The sequence below is a fragment of the Ictalurus furcatus genome, chromosome 11 (genome assembly GCF_023375685.1).
Source record: "Ictalurus furcatus strain D&B chromosome 11, Billie_1.0, whole genome shotgun sequence".
Classification (NCBI taxonomy): Eukaryota; Metazoa; Chordata; class Actinopteri; order Siluriformes; family Ictaluridae; genus Ictalurus; species Ictalurus furcatus.
The window spans coordinates 14,846,453-14,867,710 of NC_071265.1; the positions used below are offsets into that span (position 1 = coordinate 14,846,453).

At 39.7% G+C, this 21,258-nt stretch overlaps 1 protein-coding gene across 5 annotated transcripts in view; it reads left to right on the forward strand.

Annotated features, from left to right (window-relative positions):
* Window positions 1-21,258, forward strand: part of cntn3b (contactin 3b) — an 86,347-nt gene that overhangs the window by 34,524 nt on the left and 30,565 nt on the right. For all 5 annotated transcript variants that reach the window (XM_053636001.1, XM_053636002.1, XM_053635999.1 and 2 more), the window contains 5 exons: window positions 4,549-4,644; window positions 10,235-10,438; window positions 10,882-10,984; window positions 11,549-11,733; window positions 19,095-19,231. In XM_053636001.1, the coding sequence (XP_053491976.1) occupies window positions 4,549-4,644; window positions 10,235-10,438; window positions 10,882-10,984; window positions 11,549-11,733; window positions 19,095-19,231 (725 nt within the window). The remainder of the gene's footprint in view (window positions 1-4,548; window positions 4,645-10,234; window positions 10,439-10,881; window positions 10,985-11,548; window positions 11,734-19,094; window positions 19,232-21,258) is intronic.

Sequence of the window (21,258 nt, forward strand, 5' to 3'; positions counted from 1 at the left end):
TTAATAACTTTCCGTTTTTTTTAAAACCTGAAACTTGCTTTGAACCATATATATCAGTTTTTATTTTAGCTGAATATTAGCTTACCATGTTTATTAGAAACACCTTGTTTATTAGGAACACCTGCAGAAGTATCTAATTTTCATGCACAACAATCTCTAGAATTTACACAGAATTGTGTGAAAAGAAGAAAAAAGAAAGAGCAGCAGTTCTGAGGCCGGAAACGCTTTGCTGATGAAACAGGTCAGAGGAGAATGGTTAGATTATGTCACCACTCCACGCCGTCTGACGTTCCCTCCAGAATTTCACGTATCAACATACAGTTGGTCTTTGTTATGGTACCGTATACACTTTTGGGTGTTTTTATTTTAAATTTTTACGAACACTTCAAGTGCGGTTAATTATTTGTCATGCTGTACGTACAAATAGATGACTGCTTGAAGCTGTGGGCTGCGTCCCAAATTGCGTACTTACATACTATATAGTAGCTGAGATACATGTATTTCTCCTACTATATACATGTATTTCTCCTACTATATAGTAAGTACACGGTTTGGGACGCAGCCGTGCTCTCTTGTTTGCCGTAAAACGGTTGAGCACTGCCGTGTGTGATCGTGTCCTGTCGCAAAATGTGGTGAAAACCCTCACACGACGTTAATAGTGTGATTAAAGTGTGTACATGTCTGTAATACACCTCGATAATCAGACTAATACAGGAGTACTCCACACGTCTTAATTCCATTTGTGTTTACTTCAAGTGTGACTTTAATCAGATTAAGGTCATCAATAATCGCTGTTTACATGCTAGTTTCTTAATCAGAGTATCGTCTTAATCGGGTTCATATCGGATTATTGTTGTCCATGTAAACGTACTGATTGTGAAATGCCAGAGAGCGCTCAGAAAGAAAGTTGAACAAATACTGACCACATCCAGGGTTTTTAGGACCACTTACAAGGAGGCTAAATGTTGTGAACCTGCATATGGATTTGAAAGTGAGATTGACTTAAATGGAATTAAATGGAGTTAACAGCCCATGTACAGTCATTCTGGCTTTTAGGGAGTACAGGGACTCAAACACACAAAAAGTACCATAAGGACTGAAACAGTTGTTGGCTACCGTGAATATCATACTAATCTTGAGTGGAGTGAGAGCGGGGTTTCTCCAAAAGGAATCTCAGTTGTAGCTCGCAGCATGCATCCCTTCTCATCCCCACCATCTCATTACCATCGTGGGCCCACTGTTTAACAAAGTTTAATCCTGAGCCACTTGTGTGCTCATGGATACGTAAGGGACACAGACCACCACACACACACTCAAAGCAAAACATGACACAGGGAAGAGTAGGAGGACACTGACATGGCAGCTTTGTGGAATATTTTGTGTTAGGTAAGATGTTTTTCCTTATGTTGTGCTGTTAATGTTAGTTTATTGTAAGAAGGCCGACTGTATGAAACATAGCTTTGTTTTTGAAGTGCTTAGGGTAAATGTGCTTTGTAGTTAACTGAGGTGACCGCACAGTAGGCCCACGGTTCTGTTTTGAAAACCTGATAGAACATGCAATCCATAAATGTTTCCGTTTTTACTGAGAATACTTACTGCTATAAACGAATTACGTCACTGTACCAGTGTACCAATGTGGCCTACTTTTCAGCACTGAATATTGATGGCTATGTTAGTATCTAGAAGCACTTTTATGTGTCTATAAGGTTGGGGCCTTTCGCATGCGTCCTGACTTCCCAGATCACTACCCTCTTAATGTTCTGGGAATGTAGATTAAGATAAATTAAGCACTGCTCACAACATGTTAAACCTTGAGTTGGATGGGCAACAGCCACAGAAGACTACATCATTTTCAACTCCTTGTTTCCAAGAACAGGAATATGATGGTATAGTGGGCACAAGCGATTCAAAACAGGACAGTTGAAGATTGGAAAAAGAGCAGGTGACATTTCCCTGTCTGATTGCTGATTTGAACATTAACTGAAGCTCTTGACCTGTTTCTGCATGATTTTATGCATTGCACTGCTGCCACATGATTGGCTGATTGGATAATTGCATGTATTAGCAGATGTACAGACATTCCTAATTAAATGGACAAGGGGCATATGGTATCTTTATCAATTGTTTGGAACTGAATAGTTTTTAATGCAGGGCTCTTCAAAAAGTCTAAGTTAAATTCAGCTACAACAGTATATGCACTACCAGCATGAAAATGGGTGTACCCATAACGACACACTGAATAGACTGCCCCATCTCCTATCTCTACTGAACAGATTCTATTGCATACATGCAAACAAGATGGCCTTTTTCAGTGAGTTCACCTTTTGGTTCGACAATAACACAATGGGAATGAGTGGTGACATGTATCTATTTGAATTCACTGGCATGACACCAGTGGTATCACGTGATTACACACATTTTTCCCCAGGTATACGAATATTCAGAATAGAATATAGTATAATATTCAGAAAGGATAAGCGGTATAGAAGATGGATGGATGGCTGGATGGATGGACTGATGCAACTTCATAAAATAACTGTTTTAGTAATGCTTCACCTGACCTTCAAGGGTTAAAGAGATAAGAATCAACCTTCTCTGGCCTTATTCCTTTTGAATAGTAAGGTTCCTCTGCCCTCTGCACATCATTCTGCCTTGTTATTGATTAGATCTCTGGCCAAAGAGAGCATCTTACTCTCCCCTTAGGCTCCCACTATCCTCATGGGTAGTATAATGAATCTCACTTCTGGGGATTGGTTAAAAGGAGCTGCTTGACATTTATTTCCTTTATTGATCACTGGTTAGTTGAAGAGGGAGTGGCAACTATAATAGGGCACTATTTCTGCCAGATTCAATTACCTTCTGATAATGTGAGTATTTTCATAGTGATTTATTTAATATACAAATGAATCACCAGTCATTCCAAGGTGCCTGATATTTATTTTATTAAAAGGTTTGCTATAGCACTTTAGTGATTTTGTGCTTAGCAAGCAGTTTTGCTTGAGGTTCATTAGTGACTTTGAATCCACATTACTTCTTAAATGGCTAATAAGGTTGGCTAATGGCTTAAATCAAAATGTCGAACTTGCTGGTTTCAACTTCAACCTCGTAGCTTTATATGAAATAAATATAAGACACAGAGAGAATCCCACAGCCCCAGCTTCCAACACCTGGGCTAAATTGTTTGACCTTCATGTCTGGACTGATATTAATGTTCTTCATTACAGAGCACCTGGACATGTACAGGCGCTATAGAACTGCCTGGCTTCTTCTCAGATCTATGAGCCAAGCCATACAGATTCGAACCCAAGAGCTCGTTAATCATCCTTAGAGCCTCACTATCTCAAACTCTGAACCTTTCACACTGTTATTGTGAGCTGACCAAGTCCTTTTTACACCTCCTCCTCTGTTGCAGTCTAGGACATCTCTTTCTTTCAGCAGGGACTCTCATTAGGTGAAGCTCTATCCACCACCCCCACTGAATCCTGTTTTCTTCACCACTTCATCCCTTGTGCAGTTTGTCTTATCGGTCACACTGACAATTTTTTTTTTGTTTGGCTTGCTGAGCTTGAGGCCCAGCTGTTTGTTTGAATCCTTACAAGCTTATTGGTCTTGTAACACATATGAGGATTTTTAATCAGGCCAGGTGGGGAATAGCTGCCTGTAGTTTTTTTTTCCTCTTTGTGTTAATTTGATGTGCATGAATGGTGCAGAAACACGTTGACACTGGGGATGATGTTTTTAATTTTAAAGATTAGGGCTTGTTTGATAATAATGCTGATATGTCATCACCAATGACAGCTGCCATCGTGCTCTTTGCATTTGCTGTCTCCAGCCTCACTCTGTTTTATCCATCCCTCAGTCACATTCTCCCTCAGGAGCTAATACCCCAGTCCATGTGGTGTTTTGACACACTTGCAATATGCTGAAATCCATTTCACATCACAAAAACAGCAATCAGCATCTGGATATATATTTATCAAATAGTTAACTTGTCCAACAGGTCCAAACTGACCAATAGTATCACAGGCATCACTGTTGTTTAGTATAGTATAATAGGTTAGGATTGAAACTCGACGGGGCATGCTGTCATGTGAAGCGTCTGCCGTAGAATGTGAATGAGTCCCTGTAAATGAGTTATTACTATAGAAGTGATAACATATAATAATGAGTACATCATTATAAACAATTATTATTCATTTGAATTATAGCCGATTCAAGAATTCAACAGCAATGCGAACTATGACTTACAACATGCCAGTTGATATAACAGCTTGCTCTGTTTCAGGGATGTGAGAAAACAGCAGAGGTCATAATCATTACTTACTGTACAGTATATCTGCAAATATCAGTAGATATCTCAAGATCAAGGCAATTCATGGTATTTTAGTATATAGAAGTTTGATTAGAGTAGCAGTAGACATTGGCTGTATTGTGCAGGATATAAGGTACAATTATTTTCCTATTCAAAACACAAAACAGTACCTTACTATCTGTTTTATGTTATATGTAATGCTGTGTGTAATATTATATCTATGTATTATTTCATAGATCTAGATAACTTCAAAACCCAGCCAAGAAATGCTGTGAATGTGAGGGAAGGTCAAGGTGTTGTTCTGTTATGTGGAACCCCGATGCATTCTGGAGGTAAGAGTGATTATTGACATATATTCACACTTTTGCAAAATTGTAATTGCTTGGACATGTATGTTCTATCATATAACTCATATTACAGAAAGCCTATTATAGACTATAGATATGACTGCTGTTTGCTAATGCGTCATTACAAGTGTGGATTGTCTCCTGGGAAGAATATGTGAAGATTAGGGAAGTGAAAACTCTTGGATGTGGCAGAGGTGCCAAAATAATGGATAGAGACTGAAATCTCAGCTCAAAACAAGACAAAAGAAAAGCGAATAACCATTATTTTGCATCTTGATGTGTTAACTGCGCTTCATCACGGCTTAGGTCTGAGTCACAGCTGTTCTACTTTACATGTTCAGCATCTTATTGGCCAGCTGATGGAACTTAAAAACTGGGACTGTTATTCAGACATCAGTAATTAGAGAGGAGTTTTAATAGCCTAAATGGAAATGACAGATCAGCGGTGTGAAACATTCATTTCAATTTGAGATTGCAGCAATTATGGGAACAGATGAGACTTCAGAATTTAGAAGACATGGGACTTGTTTCATCGGACAGCAATTAGGATTTGTAGAGATAATTAGTCTGTGATTAATCATGTGCTTAGTTGAAGGACAAAAAATCCAGGATGTACCACAATATAATGAAATGGATTGGTCATGTTTTAACCATTTCAAAAGCTCACAGTAGTATAATCATGTCAAAGGACAAAATAGATAGAGTAGTGCTTGGTGTCACTTATTGTGTTATCACTTTGCAATGCATATTAGAGCATGTCTGTATATATATTTTTCAGAGCATTTGCACTGGCAAGCTGTAGACCTCCTATAGATTTCTGAAAACCAAGCTCTCACTCTCTTCACATATCTATTCTCCATTTATTGCTTCATTTAAATCCCTTTCTTTTCAATTATACTCAAATCTGTTGGTAAATGGAAATACACTCTTTGATTTGGAGCCTCAACCCAATCAGAAAATAATATATTTCTCAGCAGAACACATTCTCTGCTCCATGCAAGCAATCGATATGTTTGTCATTTACATTTTTAGCCTGTAGAATGGTTTAAATGTATCATATAAAAATTGAAAAGGAGAATTAAATGCAATACTGACAGCATTTTAAGCAACTAATTAATCTCTAGAAATCCATATAGACAGTTATAACATAAGAGCTAATAAGGTACTTGATAGTATTCAGAGTTTTCAGTTTTCAGACACGCTATTATATCAAGGGGCATGTTCTAAATCATAGTTCAATGTCAATACTAAAAACATAAAAAATTCTCCTAGATGTCTATTTTCATGCTGATGCATTTGTGCATTTTTTGTGGTCGTTAATTGATGAACCATGTGGGTAGAATGGTGCAAAAAATTTGTAATTATAGCTCGAGTGTCCAGCTGAGGAGGAGGATGATGACAACAATGGCGATGCTCCGTGCCACTCTTGAGAGTTCTTCTCGAACAAATAGTCATACGAGACTACCCAAATCTCAAATATTAATTAAGAACTAATATACTGACTAAGAAGGAAAGTAATTTCCACTACAAAGTAGGGATGTCACGATAACAAAAATCTAGTAAATGGTAAATGGTGCACTTATATAGCGCTTTTATCCAAAGTGCTTTATACTGTGTCTCATTCACCCATTCACCCATTCACACACACACCAGTGGTAGCAGAGCTGCCATGCAAGGCGCTAACTTGCCATCGGGAGCACCTTGGGGTTCAGTGTCTTACCCAAGGACACTTCGGCATGTGGAGTCATGTGGGCCGTGAATCGAACCGCCAACTTACGATTAGTGGACGACCCGCTCTACCACCTGAGCCACAGCTGCCCCCAGTAGTCAGTACCAATACCACCAAACGTACACGATACTCGATACCATGGTGTGGTTTAAAAAAAAAAAAGAAATATGTATATTTTTTTTTAAATAAATTAAAAACTCCTGGAGGATATCCTCCTCTGGCTGATACTGGCAAAAAGGGGGGGGGGGTATTTTAGTTATCAAACACTGTCTGACAATGACTAATAACAAGTACTAAGGTGCACTCCTAAACGTGCACACACACACAAACACCCCCCCCCCATACTCTGAATGCAAACATTGGTTTAAATTCACTGATATAGTGGCAGACCAAAAAGATTTATTAAAAGCATGAACATGTGAATAATTATTAGTGACATGAGGCTACATTTAGCTGACAGGATACGGGCTGAATGGAGATGCATGGTGGCCCATTAAGAGGTAGTTTATAACACTTCAATGCGTTAGCGTCGTTAACAAATAACTGGCTATCGCTAATATTACATAGAGCATAACGTTAGCTGGTTTCACGGCTACAATGCCAGCTGCCTCAAACAAACATAATATAGGACCGTCTTTCAGGTGCTTCACCAAATTCCAGGTGTTTCCTTGCTTTGTTTGAAATGAACGATAGCATCGGTTGCACACCGGCAACGATGCTACCTTTCCTCTCGACGAGTCGGGGTGGAGCTAAACTTGTTAAGCTAAGCTAATCTTCTGTAGTGTTTCCCGTGTGCTTGTAGGCGTTCTTCTTCTTCTTCACCTATTGTGGACCGACTAAAACACTAAAACACACGTATTTGCTGCCCACTTCAGTTCCGGAAGAATTGCAACCTCGGTACCTTTATTACAACCGGTACATTACGTTACTGCAGAAAAACAAGTACCGTCACGTTATAAGAATGTTGATACCGAATATAGGTTTTTGTGACATCCCTACTACAAAGTACAAACACTATACAGAGAACCGCATAAAGAACGCTCTCCAAAATTCGCCACACTGAAGTCTACTTCCACGTCAGGGAATTGTTGACCAAAAGCTCACTAGCCAAAGAGTGCAAATCACTGTTAAGCCAGCCCACATTTATGCCAGAGATTTGTGCCGGAATGGCGAATGTAAACTTGCAGAGCGTAAACGAAAAGATTGAAGACGTAAACAAAAACTCTGGTGAACTCTCAGAGTTCACTGTTTTCACTGTTTTTCTTCCTTCTCATTGTATATTTTTGTTAATTTCTTGAAAAGTTATGTTCAAAACTTTTAGCACAAATTGAATTACGATTCATACAAAAAAGGGTGTGACATTCAAAACTTGGTGATGCAGTAGAATTTGTGGACCCATTTTGGTTAAAAAAGCATATAAATCCATCTGAAAACATTATAAATCCACCAACTCTACATACACCAACATATATAAGACTGTAAAATATTTTTTATGCTTTTAAGGATGGCATGAAACAGATCATCTAAACAAAGCTGTTTATGAAAGCACGGGGTTTTCATTCTATTTTAATTATATGTAGTGATTAAAACATAATAATAACAAACTCATTTCCAACTCATTATAAACAACTTGTGTGGGTTTGTAATGTGAAGCGATGTAATTAGTATGTACTGTCATAAACTTTGTTTACTTGATCATTTTTTAAAATTTTTTTTAACATTTATCATGTGTTGGAATTCAACTATTGTATATAGTCCATGTTTTAAATTAACTGCATAATATAGCATAAATTCTGCATTGTATAGCATTTATAACTGGAAACAATGAAAGAGGCAAATTTTGTTCTATGCCTGTGACCAACGTGTGAACACTATCATTCTGTCGATACTCCCCATGGATCATCTGCATATTTTCTTTTATCGTTCAATCCCTGTATTAGCCTGATATCTGTACATTTTGAATTTTGGACTGTTGCCATGCAAAATTACAGCATGTACAATTGAATCCGAATCTCCACATTTCTCATACTCCTACTAAAATATTGACATAAAATGTGGTGATAGTGTCATATAATGAGGACCGGATGGAAGCAAATGCAGGTATGACAGATTAATGATACCAAATCCAAAAGTCCAGGCAATAGTCGAAGTACATAAACAGGCAAGGGTTATGCGATAGGCAAACAGTCCCAAACAGGCAAGGCAGAGAATCAAGGTCGAGGGAATAAACAAAGTCAAAACCGGAATACACAAACACAGTATCAAAGCTTGGTAACAGCAAAGACAAAATGCAACTGCATGTATACTTGTATGTGTGTGAGAGTCTCTTAAGCAGAAATTGAGATTGTAATTGGGAACAGGTGTGTCTGATTAGTTTTCAAGAGAAGGTGTGGTGACAGATGTAGCTTTGGAAGTTGTAGTCATCGGCCATGTTTGTAGTTCGTGGTGCATTCTGGGAAATGGAGTTGCTGGTTTGCGTGACATGACAAACAGAAAAAAAACAAAAACAAAATTTGTTCACTATATAAGTCCCGTCAGTCAGATGGTTATTGATGCTATTCAAAATCTGATATAAAAACGTATTTGATTTGATATTGCTTTATCCGGTTTAACCACAGAGCTTTATAATATATTCACACAAAACCAACCACCTGCACTAAAGGTCACAAAGATATCAAAATATTCAGTCTGCAGATCTTATGTTTTTACACACTAAAAATAGAGCCTTTGCTGTCCATTCAAAACACGTCCGTTCCTGCCTACTTATGCATTTATTTAAATATGTTTGTCAGAAAGATCTTCTCAAGTCTTTGTGATGTAAAGCACTTTTCAGTGAAGATAATCACAGCAGTGGCTATTTTTGCCCTCTCTTCACAAGCCCTCTTCTGTCAGTAATCAGAATAATCCCTTTTTAGGTCAAATTCTGGAGTTAACGACAGGAAAAGCGCACACCTTGATGCATCTACTACTCATGTCTTCCACCAAAAAAACTAAATTTCCAGCTTTTGGATTTGATTTTCATTTTTCCTCTCCTCGCTTTTCCTGTGGATGACACAGATGCACTAATACACCATGACAGTTCTCTCTATCCTTCCCACCTCTGCCTTTTTTCAGAGATGATAGAAGGTGAGTCAGCCAGGCGTGAACAAGGCCAAGCAAACCAAGGCCAGTGTCCTAAGAATGGCAGTGAGGCACTTTTAATCTAGTTTGTTTCGCTCCCTTTGTCCTGTCCCCTTCTGAAGAGCTGGTCTGTTTACTGAGTCCTGCCTGCCCAAGGCAAAAGGGGAAGCATGGATATTGTGTGGGTGTCTCCAACACAAAGATAACAATGGCCTGTCTAAAGGTGTCAGTCGTTTAATATTCAAGTTGTGCTCACTACTCTGCAATTATTACACACTTTTTTGGGGTGCTCTATAATAGAATGGCCCCATCATGTGACCTTAACCCAGTCATTCTGCTCTGGGAAAAGTTGTAATAAAATGTCCAACCAACTCCAAGAAGCACAACAGAGCAGTTCTGAGAAATGTTAGGGAAAACTTTTTTCCCATTATAGCTTTTAATGTAGATTTATAGATTAATTGTGTTAATCTTTTAAAAACTCAATAGACCTATGTATGTCCAAGCTTTTAAAAGCTGGTGAATGATAGAGTTGTAAAATATGCAATTGGTAAATACCCAATATGTTTCTGTGCCTATCTATTTCTTTTATATGTAGAAATATACACACAGAACTTCATCGTATATACAAAATGTTCTACACAAAGTAGTTGTTTGTTGTTGTTGTTCTGGACCTGAACAGACTAGCAGGTTAAGACCTAATTGTTTACACTTGTGTCTTTTTTCCAGAACTTAGCTTTGCCTGGGTCTTCAATGAGTACCCGAACTTTGTCCAGCAAGACAGCAGGCTCTTTGTGTCCCAGGAGACTGGAAACCTGTATATCGCAAAGGTGGAACCAACCGATGTAGGCAACTACACGTGTGTCGTCAACAACAGCATCACCAAGGATAAAGTGCTCAGTTCACCCACTCCTCTGGTGCTGAGAACTGATGGTAAGATCTGTCTACATACCAGACAATATTTGATGGCTGGCTTTGAATGGGATACAATCTGAGATTTAAAGGAAGATGCCTTTTCAAGAAAGGTCGTTTTTTAAAAAGGTTGCTTGAAAGATGCTTTTTTTCTAAATGCCAGGCCTTTGAAGGCTGAACTGTTGCCTTGTTAGGAAGCTAACATGTAGCCTTGACAATGTCACACAGAGGCCACATTTCCATTTGAGATGGATACTGGTTTACTGAGTGAATGCTTGAAATCTTTTATAGACCTCATGGCTGTTTTTTGTGTTTTATTTTTTCCGGCACACACTGTGCTGGCACTTTGTGATTGTCCTTTTGTTGTTATTTTGCTTGTATACAGGAATATAAAGAGCATATGCCATAAATCATTGATGAATGACAGAGTTTGTATGTGCTTGTGTGTTGTTTGCCTATCACAGGTGCAATGGGAGAATACGAGCCCAAAATAGAAGTTCATTTCCCAGACACTGTGCCTGCTGCAAAAGGATCGTCTGTAAAACTAGAGTGCTTCGCCCTGGGGAAGTGAGTTGTGTGTGTGTGTTTTATCTACTAGTAATGTTAATCTGGAGCTCACATCCATGTCTGGATAGCATGTACTATTATTCCTTTTTGATACACTGCTCCAGGAGCTTTGAAATTCAAGATAATTCCTTTAAGTCCTTTCTTAATGCGATTAGCCATCTGCAATGAGGAATTTATTTATTTATTTATTTATTTATTTATTTATTTATTTATTTATACAGGAGGCTTCTCGTGTTAATGGCTGCTTTTCAGAGAGCACTAACTAAAATGATTTACCTCTTAAATAATTCAGAAAACAAGCCGGATGCGTCTTCTCCAAAGCTGTGAAGAAAGGGGCTCATTTAGTGCAATAAAAAGCACATTTTCAAAGAACAGGGGATTACAGTCTTTGAGAGAAGAAGTAGCAATATCGCAATAGTCACAAGTGTTAAACAGATATGTTCAAACCTGAATCTCCAAAAGCAGCCACAATCTTCATGAGGAATGTAAGCATGTGAACCACTTGAGATAGGTTCCTGTGAACACTTTAATTCTAGCCAAATTTGTTCTTTCTCTCCCTCATAGCCCGGTTCCTAAAATCAGCTGGAGAAGAACCAGTGATGTGCCATTCCCAAGTAAGGTCAAACTAAGTAACTCCAATGCTATTCTGGAGATTCCCAGATTCCAGCAGGAGGACACAGGCACGTATGAGTGTGTGGCAGAGAACAGTCGAGGAAAGAATGCAGCAAGAGGCCGCCTCTCTTTTCATGGTAAAGGAATTTACAGATGTGGCCTTTAAGAATGTGCGTTTTTTTATGGGATTTCACGCGATTTGTCATGTGTGATCAAGCACCACCCTGCAGGCATGCTTCTTAGAATTTAAAAAATTTAATTTAATAATTGTTGTAACTTGTGTATAAAGGTTTTATTTGTACTAATACCTTTGTTATGTTTTGTGTTAGGGTAAACCAGGACTACTCAAGCTGTGGTACTTTGTTTAATCCAGATAGGAAGCATTTCTCCCCTGGAGTAATTTGGTATTTTTGTTCAAGGTTTTGTTAAGCCCAAAGACAAAAAAGGAAAATTAGGCAAAAACTTTACTTTTGGATTTTTAGTCACTTCTTCCCTACTCATGCACAATGGCATGTTTTGACAAGCTTCCACTTTCATTATGATGAATAGGTCTGAATGAGATGAGTGTTACCCCCACAATGTCATCTGGGTTATAACTTCGAGCAAGGTCATGTCATAACAAGTCTGTCAAATGACTCTTGTACTCACGAGGAGCTATGATGTTGCATGACACATATGATGATGCAGTGGTAATGATGCTGTGATGCATTAGGACATCAATGGCATGTCCTTCTAAATCTTTAGATTTAGCATTAGCAACAAGCGAGAACTACAACCTATGGAAATACACAGTAAAAAGTGACACCATCTTTAACCATTCTTAATAACATCTAATAACTTATTTTAGTCTAATTGCTTACGTTACACCAACTAATAACCTTTATTAATCTAAGTGCATACCATACACCAACAAAATGTGTAATTCTGACATGTATTTTGTCTACTCCTTCAAAAGTTGTACTGTGCTTATAGCAAGAAATCATGAGGGAATTTTGGTGCTTATTCCGGTTTTTCAAAATAGGAGATTATTTTTGAAACGCAATTATACCCCAGCATTAATTGAACTCACAGTTGGTACACAGGCACTGCAGGGTGTCTGCCAGGCACCCGGATAATAAGGCTGTGGAACGAGGTCAGAGGATTTATTTGTGTGCTGAAAGGACAGAGCGTGCCTTTGGTCTGATAGAATTGTCATTCTGTCTGGAGAGAGGGGGCGTTTCATTTCAATAGCCCAATTCATAGCCATTATGCTTCTGTGAAATGAGCAGCCATTGTTGGATTTTATTTATTTCGACTCCAATCCCACACTGCTGGAAAATATCCATTCGGAAGTGAAAACTCCGTAGCATTGTAGAGGGAGGAAAGAGACCACTTAGGGGAAGTCCTTGTTTTCTTATGAAGGGGCTTTTACGCAGATACTGTATTTCTCACAGTAAGGCATGAGACTGCAGTAAAAAGTCATAGTTTTGAAGAAAATAATGAAAATAATTATTTCTTCGAAAATAATGACAGAGGGAATAAAAGGCTTATAATTGTGAGGGAATATTTGGAACTGAATTCATATGATTCATTGCAAGGTCAAAATTAATTAGCGGTCTCCAGTGTAAGAAAATAAAACACAAACTCAGTATATTATATACAGTGCCCTCCACTAATATTGGCACCCTTGGTAAATATGAGCAAAGAAGGCTGTGAAAAGGTGTCTTTATTGTTTAACCTTTTGTTCTTTTGTTAAAAAAAAAATTCACAAGAATATTCTGCTCTCATGGATATCAAACAATTGCAAACACAACACAGGTTTATCAAATAAAAAATTTGTTAAATATAGGTGTGTAACAATTATTGGCAACCCTATAAATTTATATGAGAAAAATATATTTGAAGTAAGGTCAGGTAAGGTATACTTTATTGTCCCAAAGGGAAATTTGTCTTGGGCTCAAGAAGAAGCAGCCACTGCATCACATAAATCATAACACAACTCACAACAATTAACACAAATGCATAAACACTATCATAAATTTGTCTTGGGCTCAGAAAAAGCCACTGCGTCACATAAATCACAACACAACTTACATCATTTAACACATACACATAATCACAAGCATAAAACCCTAAAAAGCCTTACACTATAGTCAGGTCTCTTACTTAGTGCTGTTTAATATCTTAATTGCAGATGGAATAAATTAAATCTTACTCTGGTTCAGTCTACAGCTTGGCATTCTTAACCTCCTGCCTGATCATAAGATTTTGAACTCAAGGTTCAGAATGTGTGTTGTATCTTTTAGAATCTTGTATGCCTCCCTTGTCATTTAATTTTCTTACAAGGTCTGGAGAGAGTTGTTCTTTTTTCCTTTTGTTTTCTTTTTTCTTCATGTCTGTTCAAATAAGACGTTTAAGCTTAGACTTTAACTGTACTGGCAGGTTACCGTACCATACATGTGTTTTATATCGAATTACATTCTATAGAACAGCTTGAAAAAACAAAAACATGATCTTACTACTGACACCATAAAGTCTATGCCTTCTCAAAAAGTACATCCTCTGTTGTAAACTGGAACACAGGCTTTCAACATGAACATTCCATGTAAGTGAACATTCAATATAAACACCAATATAATATGATATAGTTTGGTCTTTATATAATAAGCTAGGAATAGCAGTATCATCACTAAATTTTACAATATAGTTTAGGTGATTTTGATCACACAACCATTTGTATACAATTTGAAGAGAACTGGGGAGCTCACACACCCTTGGGGGGGGGGGGGGGGGCTCCTGTACTAATAGGTTGAATATCGGAAATTGCCTTATTAAGCTTGACCTGTTTGAATCTGTTGGTTAGAAAAAAAAAACAAAACATTTTATAATAAAAGGATTGACATCCATCTCTATCAACTTAACTAATAATAAATATGGCTGCAAAGTGTTAAAAGTTGAACTAAAATCAATAAAAAGTTGGCGTGCATATGCCTTAGTGTCCTCCAAATGTTTAAGAGCTAAGTGGATGATAATTCCCACTGCATCATCTGGACTCCGTCGCTATCTATAGGCAAACTGCCAAGGGTCTAACTTGGGGGTTACCTCATTTTTCAGTAAAGTCACAACATATTTCTCAAAGCATTTCATTATGATTGATGTTAACGCCACAGGTCTATAATCATTGTTTTAAGCTGAGTGTGGCTTCTTTGGGACTGGGGTAAGTACAGATGTTTTCCATAGTGCAGGGACTCTATGTGAGTCCAATGAACACCGAAAGAGTGGACACCAGACTGGGGTGAGTTCTTCAGCACAAGTTTTTAAAAGGTGCGCAGAAATCCCGTCTGGTCCTTTGAACTTCTTGGTACTGCCGGAACAGCGATTGCACTTTGCACTATCTACTGCCAATCTAGTGCCCATATCATCCTTCAGTGAGTCTATAATGAAGTTACATTTATCAGAAAAAGTCTGGGTTACGCATGTAACCCTGTTCCCTGAGAAGGGAATGAGACATTGCGTTAGCTGAACTCTGCGGGGAGCACCCTTGCGTATCTGAAGCTTGTGTAAAATCATGCCTAATTTATAGGCCTGCTGTGATCAGTTGATGTGGCAGTTAAGTGCGTCACGTAATATATAAATGACACCTGTAAACCGTGCCGGCCGCCTCTATTATCTGAAGCAAAGACGCAATTCACAAGCATGCCCCAGTATAACAAAACTAGGCAACATCTCATTCCCTTCTCAGGGAACAGGGTTACATGCCTAGACGTTCCCTTTCAAAGGGAACTTCACATTATGTTAGCCGAACGCTGTGGGAATGAGAATACCCACTCCGTCATACTGAGGGTACAGCCTGTTCAAAAAGATCCAAGCCCGAGGGTCACTGCAAGACACTCGAGCCTGGGCAGGAAATGTAAATCCAGGCTGTAAAATCGAATGAATGTGTGTGGCGTAAACCACCCTGCAAGAGCACAAATCCTGTAAGGATACCCCTTTGGACAAAGCTTTCAAGGAGGTGACCCCCCTAGTGGAATGAGCCCTTATGCCCAGAGGCAGAGCAAGACCACATGCCTCATAAGCATTAGAGATTGCTTCCACTATCCAATTAGAGATGCACTGTTTCAACACAGCAAAACCACCTCTGCTGTCACCGCCAGAGCCGACCAGCAGCTGCTCTGACTTATGCCACTGGCCGGAGCAGTGTATGTTAGTACAGAGAACCCTTAGTAGACACAGTCGGTACAATTTCTCTTGTTCCGGTATAAGGAGCAGAGGAGGGCAGAAAGCCTGCAACACCACTGGCTGGGCAATAGATGTAGGTATTTTAGGAATATAATCTGGCCAAGGATACAGGGAGGCCTTGGCTAATCCATGGGTAAAGTCAAGGCAGGAAGGGGCAACAGAGAGCTTGTAGATCTCCTACTCACTTGAGAGATGTCCGGGCCAGCAGAAGAGCTTCCTTTAGAGTCAGAAGCTTCTCAGAGACTGACTCTAAGGGCTCAAATGTGGCACCTGACAGACCTTCCACAGAAAGGTCCCAGGAAGGTATGCATGGTCTGCAGATGTGCCTCAGCCGCCTGACACCACACATATCCCTCGACGTTAGAGGATGTTGCCTCACAGAGTCTCCATCAATAGGGGCATGGCTGGCCGAAATGGCGGCCACATAGAGCCTGATTGTAGGAGGAGCCAACCCCGCTGAGAAACGTCCTTGTAAGAACTCCAGGTCTGTAGCTATTGCGCAGTTCACTTGGTCTAGCTGATGTTCCTCACATCACGAGACAACAAGTTGCCACTTGAGCGCATACAATTTTGGCGTGGATGCCATTCTAGCATTCTACATGGTCTCTACAACCTCAGTTGTGAGACCAGAATCTATGAGCTGGTGCTTCTCAGGGGCCAGACTCACACTTTCCATAGTTCTGGCTGAGGGTGATAAATCAGCCCTCCGGCTTGAGACAGTAGATCCCTGCAGATGAGAATCTCCGAAGGAGTGCCGTCTAGCAGGGATATTGTCTCTGAGAACCATATTTGAGCTGGTTAATAAGGTGCTACTAGCAGCAGACGTAGACCATCTTGGCGAACTCTCGCTAGAATTTGTGGAAGCAGACCAATCAGGGGAAAAGCATATAGATGTGACCTCGGCCACATATGCACCATGGCGTCCAGCCCTAATGGTGTGGGAGGAGTGAGGACGAATCACAGCGGGCAGTGTGTTGTCTCCTTGGAGGCGAACACATCCACTCCCGCTTGGCCAAACCTCTGCCATATGGACTCCACCACTTGTGGATGGAGCCACCAATCCCTGGGCCTCAGCCCCGGCCTCAACAGGACATCTGCCCCCACATTCCGGTTACCCACAATGTACATTGCACTCACTGACAAAACTTTCCCTCTGCCCAGAAAAGAACTAGTTGCGCCTGCCTGAACAGTGGGCGCGAACATAATCCTCCCTGGTGGTTGATATATGAGTCCACCGCTATGTTGTCTGTAAACACATGGTGATCTCTACATTGAGGAAGAAAGAATTTCAGTACTAGAAATATGGCCGCATTTCTAGGCTATTTATATGCCATTCCAGATGAGGGCTGCTCCAGAGACTGCGCCCCAGCCCATGAGGGAGTTGTCTGTCAATACCGTCTTGTGATAAGGGACACCCATAGAGTGTGACCCAAGGCTAGAAACCGGGGACACTTCCAAATTCTCACAGCATGTAGGAATCGCCCCGTGACACTGATTACTCTCAGAGGTTTCATCTTCGGATGAAACCCCCAACTTCTCAGCCACCACTGAAACGGTCTCCTGTGCAATAGGCCCAATGGTATGACACTGGCTGCTGCTGACATTGGCTGCTTGCTGCCCCTTGGAGGGGATGCCAAGATCCAGCTTTATCTTACTCAGTGTTAATAGGATTGACCTTATGCATGTTGGGGAGAGAAATACCCTCATTGTAGTAGAATACTTATAACCTCTAGAAAAGTTGTCCACTGCACTGGAGAAAGCATACTTTTCTGAGGTTGAACCTGAGCCCCAAGCTCTTTATGTGGGCGAGAACAACATCTCGATGTTGAACTGCCAGTTCCCTTGATCGTGCTGGAATTAACCAGTCGTCCAGGTAGTTTAGTACACAGATCCCCTGGAGTCACAATGGAGCCAGACTGACATCCATGCACTTTGTGAAGGTGTGAGGGGATAAAGCTAGCCTGAAGGGAAGAACCCGATCTTGGTATGCATTGCCTCCAACGCAAACCCCAGGAACTTCCTGTGACTGGGCGATATTTCAATGCGGAAATATGCACCTTTTAGATCTTTCATCACAAAACAGTCCTCAAACTGAATCTGTGGAACGATAAGTTTGGGCATCAGCATCTTGAATCTGTATGTCCGAAGAGTACAGTTCAGATGAGCAGATCTAAAACTAGCCACATACTCCTCTCTTTTTTATTTTTATTAAGAAAATAGCAGAAGCATTGAAAATGCCCATTTCCACCAGATGTTATTTGTGTCTCAGGGCCAGAAAGTCTCCAAAACTATCATCCGAAATCACCTACATCACTACAAGTTATTTGGAAGGGTTTCCAGAAAAAAGTCTCTACTTTCATCCAAAAACAAACTCAAGCATGTTCAGATTGTCAGGCACTACTGGAACTTCAAATGGTATCGGGTTCTATGGTCAGATGAAACCAAAAAAGAGCTTTTTGGCAATAAACACCAGAGGTGGTTTTGGCGCACACAGAGAGGTAGCCATATGGAAAAGTACCTCATGCCCACGGTTAAATATGGTGGTGACTTTTTAAGTTTTGGGGCTGTTTTACTGCCAGACCTGGACATTTTGTTAGGATACATGGCATCATGGGCTCTATCAAATATCAACAGATATTAAATGAAAACCTGACTTCCTCTGCCAGAAAGCTTAAAAGGAGCCGTGGTTGGATCTTCCAGCAGGACAATGATCCAAAACATACAACAATACCAACACAAAAATGGTTTACTGACCACAAAGTCAAGGTCCTGCCATGACCATCCCAGTCCCCTGACCTGAACCCCATAGAAAACCTGTGTGGTGAACTGAAGAGGAGAGTCCACCAGCGTGGACCTCAAAATTTGAAGGATCTGGATAGAATCTGTATGGAGGAATGGTCTCAGATCCCATTGTATTCTCCAATCTCGTCAGGCATTATAGGAGAAGACTCAGAGCTGTTATCTTGGCAAAAGTTAGCACAAAGTATGAACTAAAAGGGTGCCAATAATTGTTGCACACCTATATTTAACAAAGATTTTTTTTTTTGATAAACCAGTGTTTTGTTTGCAATTGTTTGATATACATGAGAGCAGAGTATTTTTGTGAATTTCTTTAACAAAAGATCAAAAGGTTAAACAATAAAGACAATTTTTCACAGCCTTCTATACTCATATTTACCAAGGGTGCCAATATTAGTGGAGGGCACAGTATATATATGTACATATGTATATTGTCAGAGACTCATTCATTGTCCACCAACCTGCATTTGTCTCTTTATAGCCAAACCTCACTGGCTGCAGACCATGACAGCCACAGCCTTGTCCATAGAGGAGAACTTATTCTGGGAGTGCAAAGCCAATGGGAAACCCAAACCCTCATACAACTGGCTGAAGAATGGAGAAACGCTTATGTCTGAGGTACAGTGGAACTGCCAGGGAAAAGCAAAATGTAAGCTTAATTCTCAACCTTTTCAAGGTCGGATAATTGAGAAGAAAAAATGACAGCAGTGAGAAATCAATTAAACAAAATGGGATAAATGATTTAGGAGAAACAAAATGGGAAATAGCTATTAGGAAACCATATGCCTAGCGATCATTTAGATTATCTAGGCTACATTCTTAATAACTCATGCATTTATTTATACAACCCCAGTTCCAAAAAAGTTGCAAAATGCAATGATTAAACAAAAGCAATGATTTGGAAAAATAAGGAAAAATTAGGTAATTTTAAATTTGATGGTCAGAACATGTCTCAAAAAAGTTGGGACGGGAGCAACAAAAGGCTGGAAAAGTAAGTGTTACTAAAAAGAAACAGCTGATGGAACATTTTGCAACTAATTGGGTTAATTGGCAACAGGTCAGTAACAGGCAGAGTCTCTCAGAAGTAAGGTTGGAATCTCGATGGAAGCATATGTTGATCTAAAACCTGTATATACCTTTCAGCATTGATGGTGCCTTTCCAGATGTGCAAGCTGCCCACTCCATAGGCACTAATGCACCCCATACCATCAGAGATGCAGGCTTTTGAACGGAGCACCGATAAAAAGCCGGATGGTCCCTCTCCTCTTTAGGCCTCTTTAGTTTAGAAGACACTGCGTACATGGTTTCCAAAAAGAATTTCAAATTTTCATTCATCTGACCACAGAACAGTTTTTCACTTTACCTCAGTCCATTTTAAATGAGCTTTGTCCAGAGAAGACAGCAACATTTCTGGATCATGTTCACATATGGCTTCTTTGTATGATAGAGCTTTAACCAGCATTTATGGATGGCACGGCGAACTATGTTCACAGACAGTGAGTTCTGGAGGTGTTTCTGGGCCCATACAGTGATTTCCATTACAGAATCAGGCCTGTTTTTAATGCAGTGCCGCCTGAGGGCCCGAAGATCACGGGCATTCAATATTGATTTTCACCCTTGTCCCTTGCGCACAGCGATTTCTTCAGATCTTTTGATGATATTATGTACTGTAGATGATGAGATATTCATAGTCTTCGCAATTTGATGTTGAGGAACATTATTCTGAAATGTAGACAAAGTTATGTAGACAAAGTTATTTGCAGATTGGTGAACCTCTACCCATCTTTACTTCTGAAAGACTCTGCCTCTCTAAGATACTCTTTTATACACAATCATGTTACTGACCTGTTGCCAGTTAACCTCCAGTTGTTTATTTTTAGTAACAGTTACTTTTCCACACCTTTATTGCCCCGTCCCAACTCTTTTGAGACGTGTTGCTGACATCAAATTCAAAATTACTTTAATGTTCTATTGTGAATAACAGACAGGTTTATGAGATTTGCAAATCATTGTATTCTGTCTTTATTTACATTTAACACAGTGTCCCAATTTTTTTTTGGAATTGGGGTTGTATATACTTATAATTCATTAGTGCACACATCAATTCTTTCATTTATTCAAGGATCCAAAGCCTATCCCAGAAACACTGGGGGTGAGGAGGGAATACACTCTGGATGGACAGCACATACATTTACACACTCATTCACACCCAGGGGAAATTTAGAGTAGTCAATCCACATAGCAGCATGTTTTGGGAGAACAGAGGAAAAAGAAGAACCCAGAGGAAACCCCTGCAGACATGGTGAGAACATGCAGAACACTACACAGATAGTAAATCGAATTCAGGTTTGAATTGGAGACCATGGAGCTGTGAGGGCAGTGTTACCCACTGCCCCACCACCCCACTGCCCTGCACACATGATTTTATTTTTAACATATATTTGCCTGTCGAATTCAAAGGAAATAAATGTGATGTATGTATGTAATGTATGTGTATGTAATACATACTACTGTAAACAAACAACCTTCTATCAGTGGTGCATGTTATATAAAATCCAGTCCGAATCCAGAGGCCCTCATGCACTATAAATGTTTTCTTGTTTTCTTGTTTTGTTTTGGTCCCATCTAATGAGATTCATCATGTT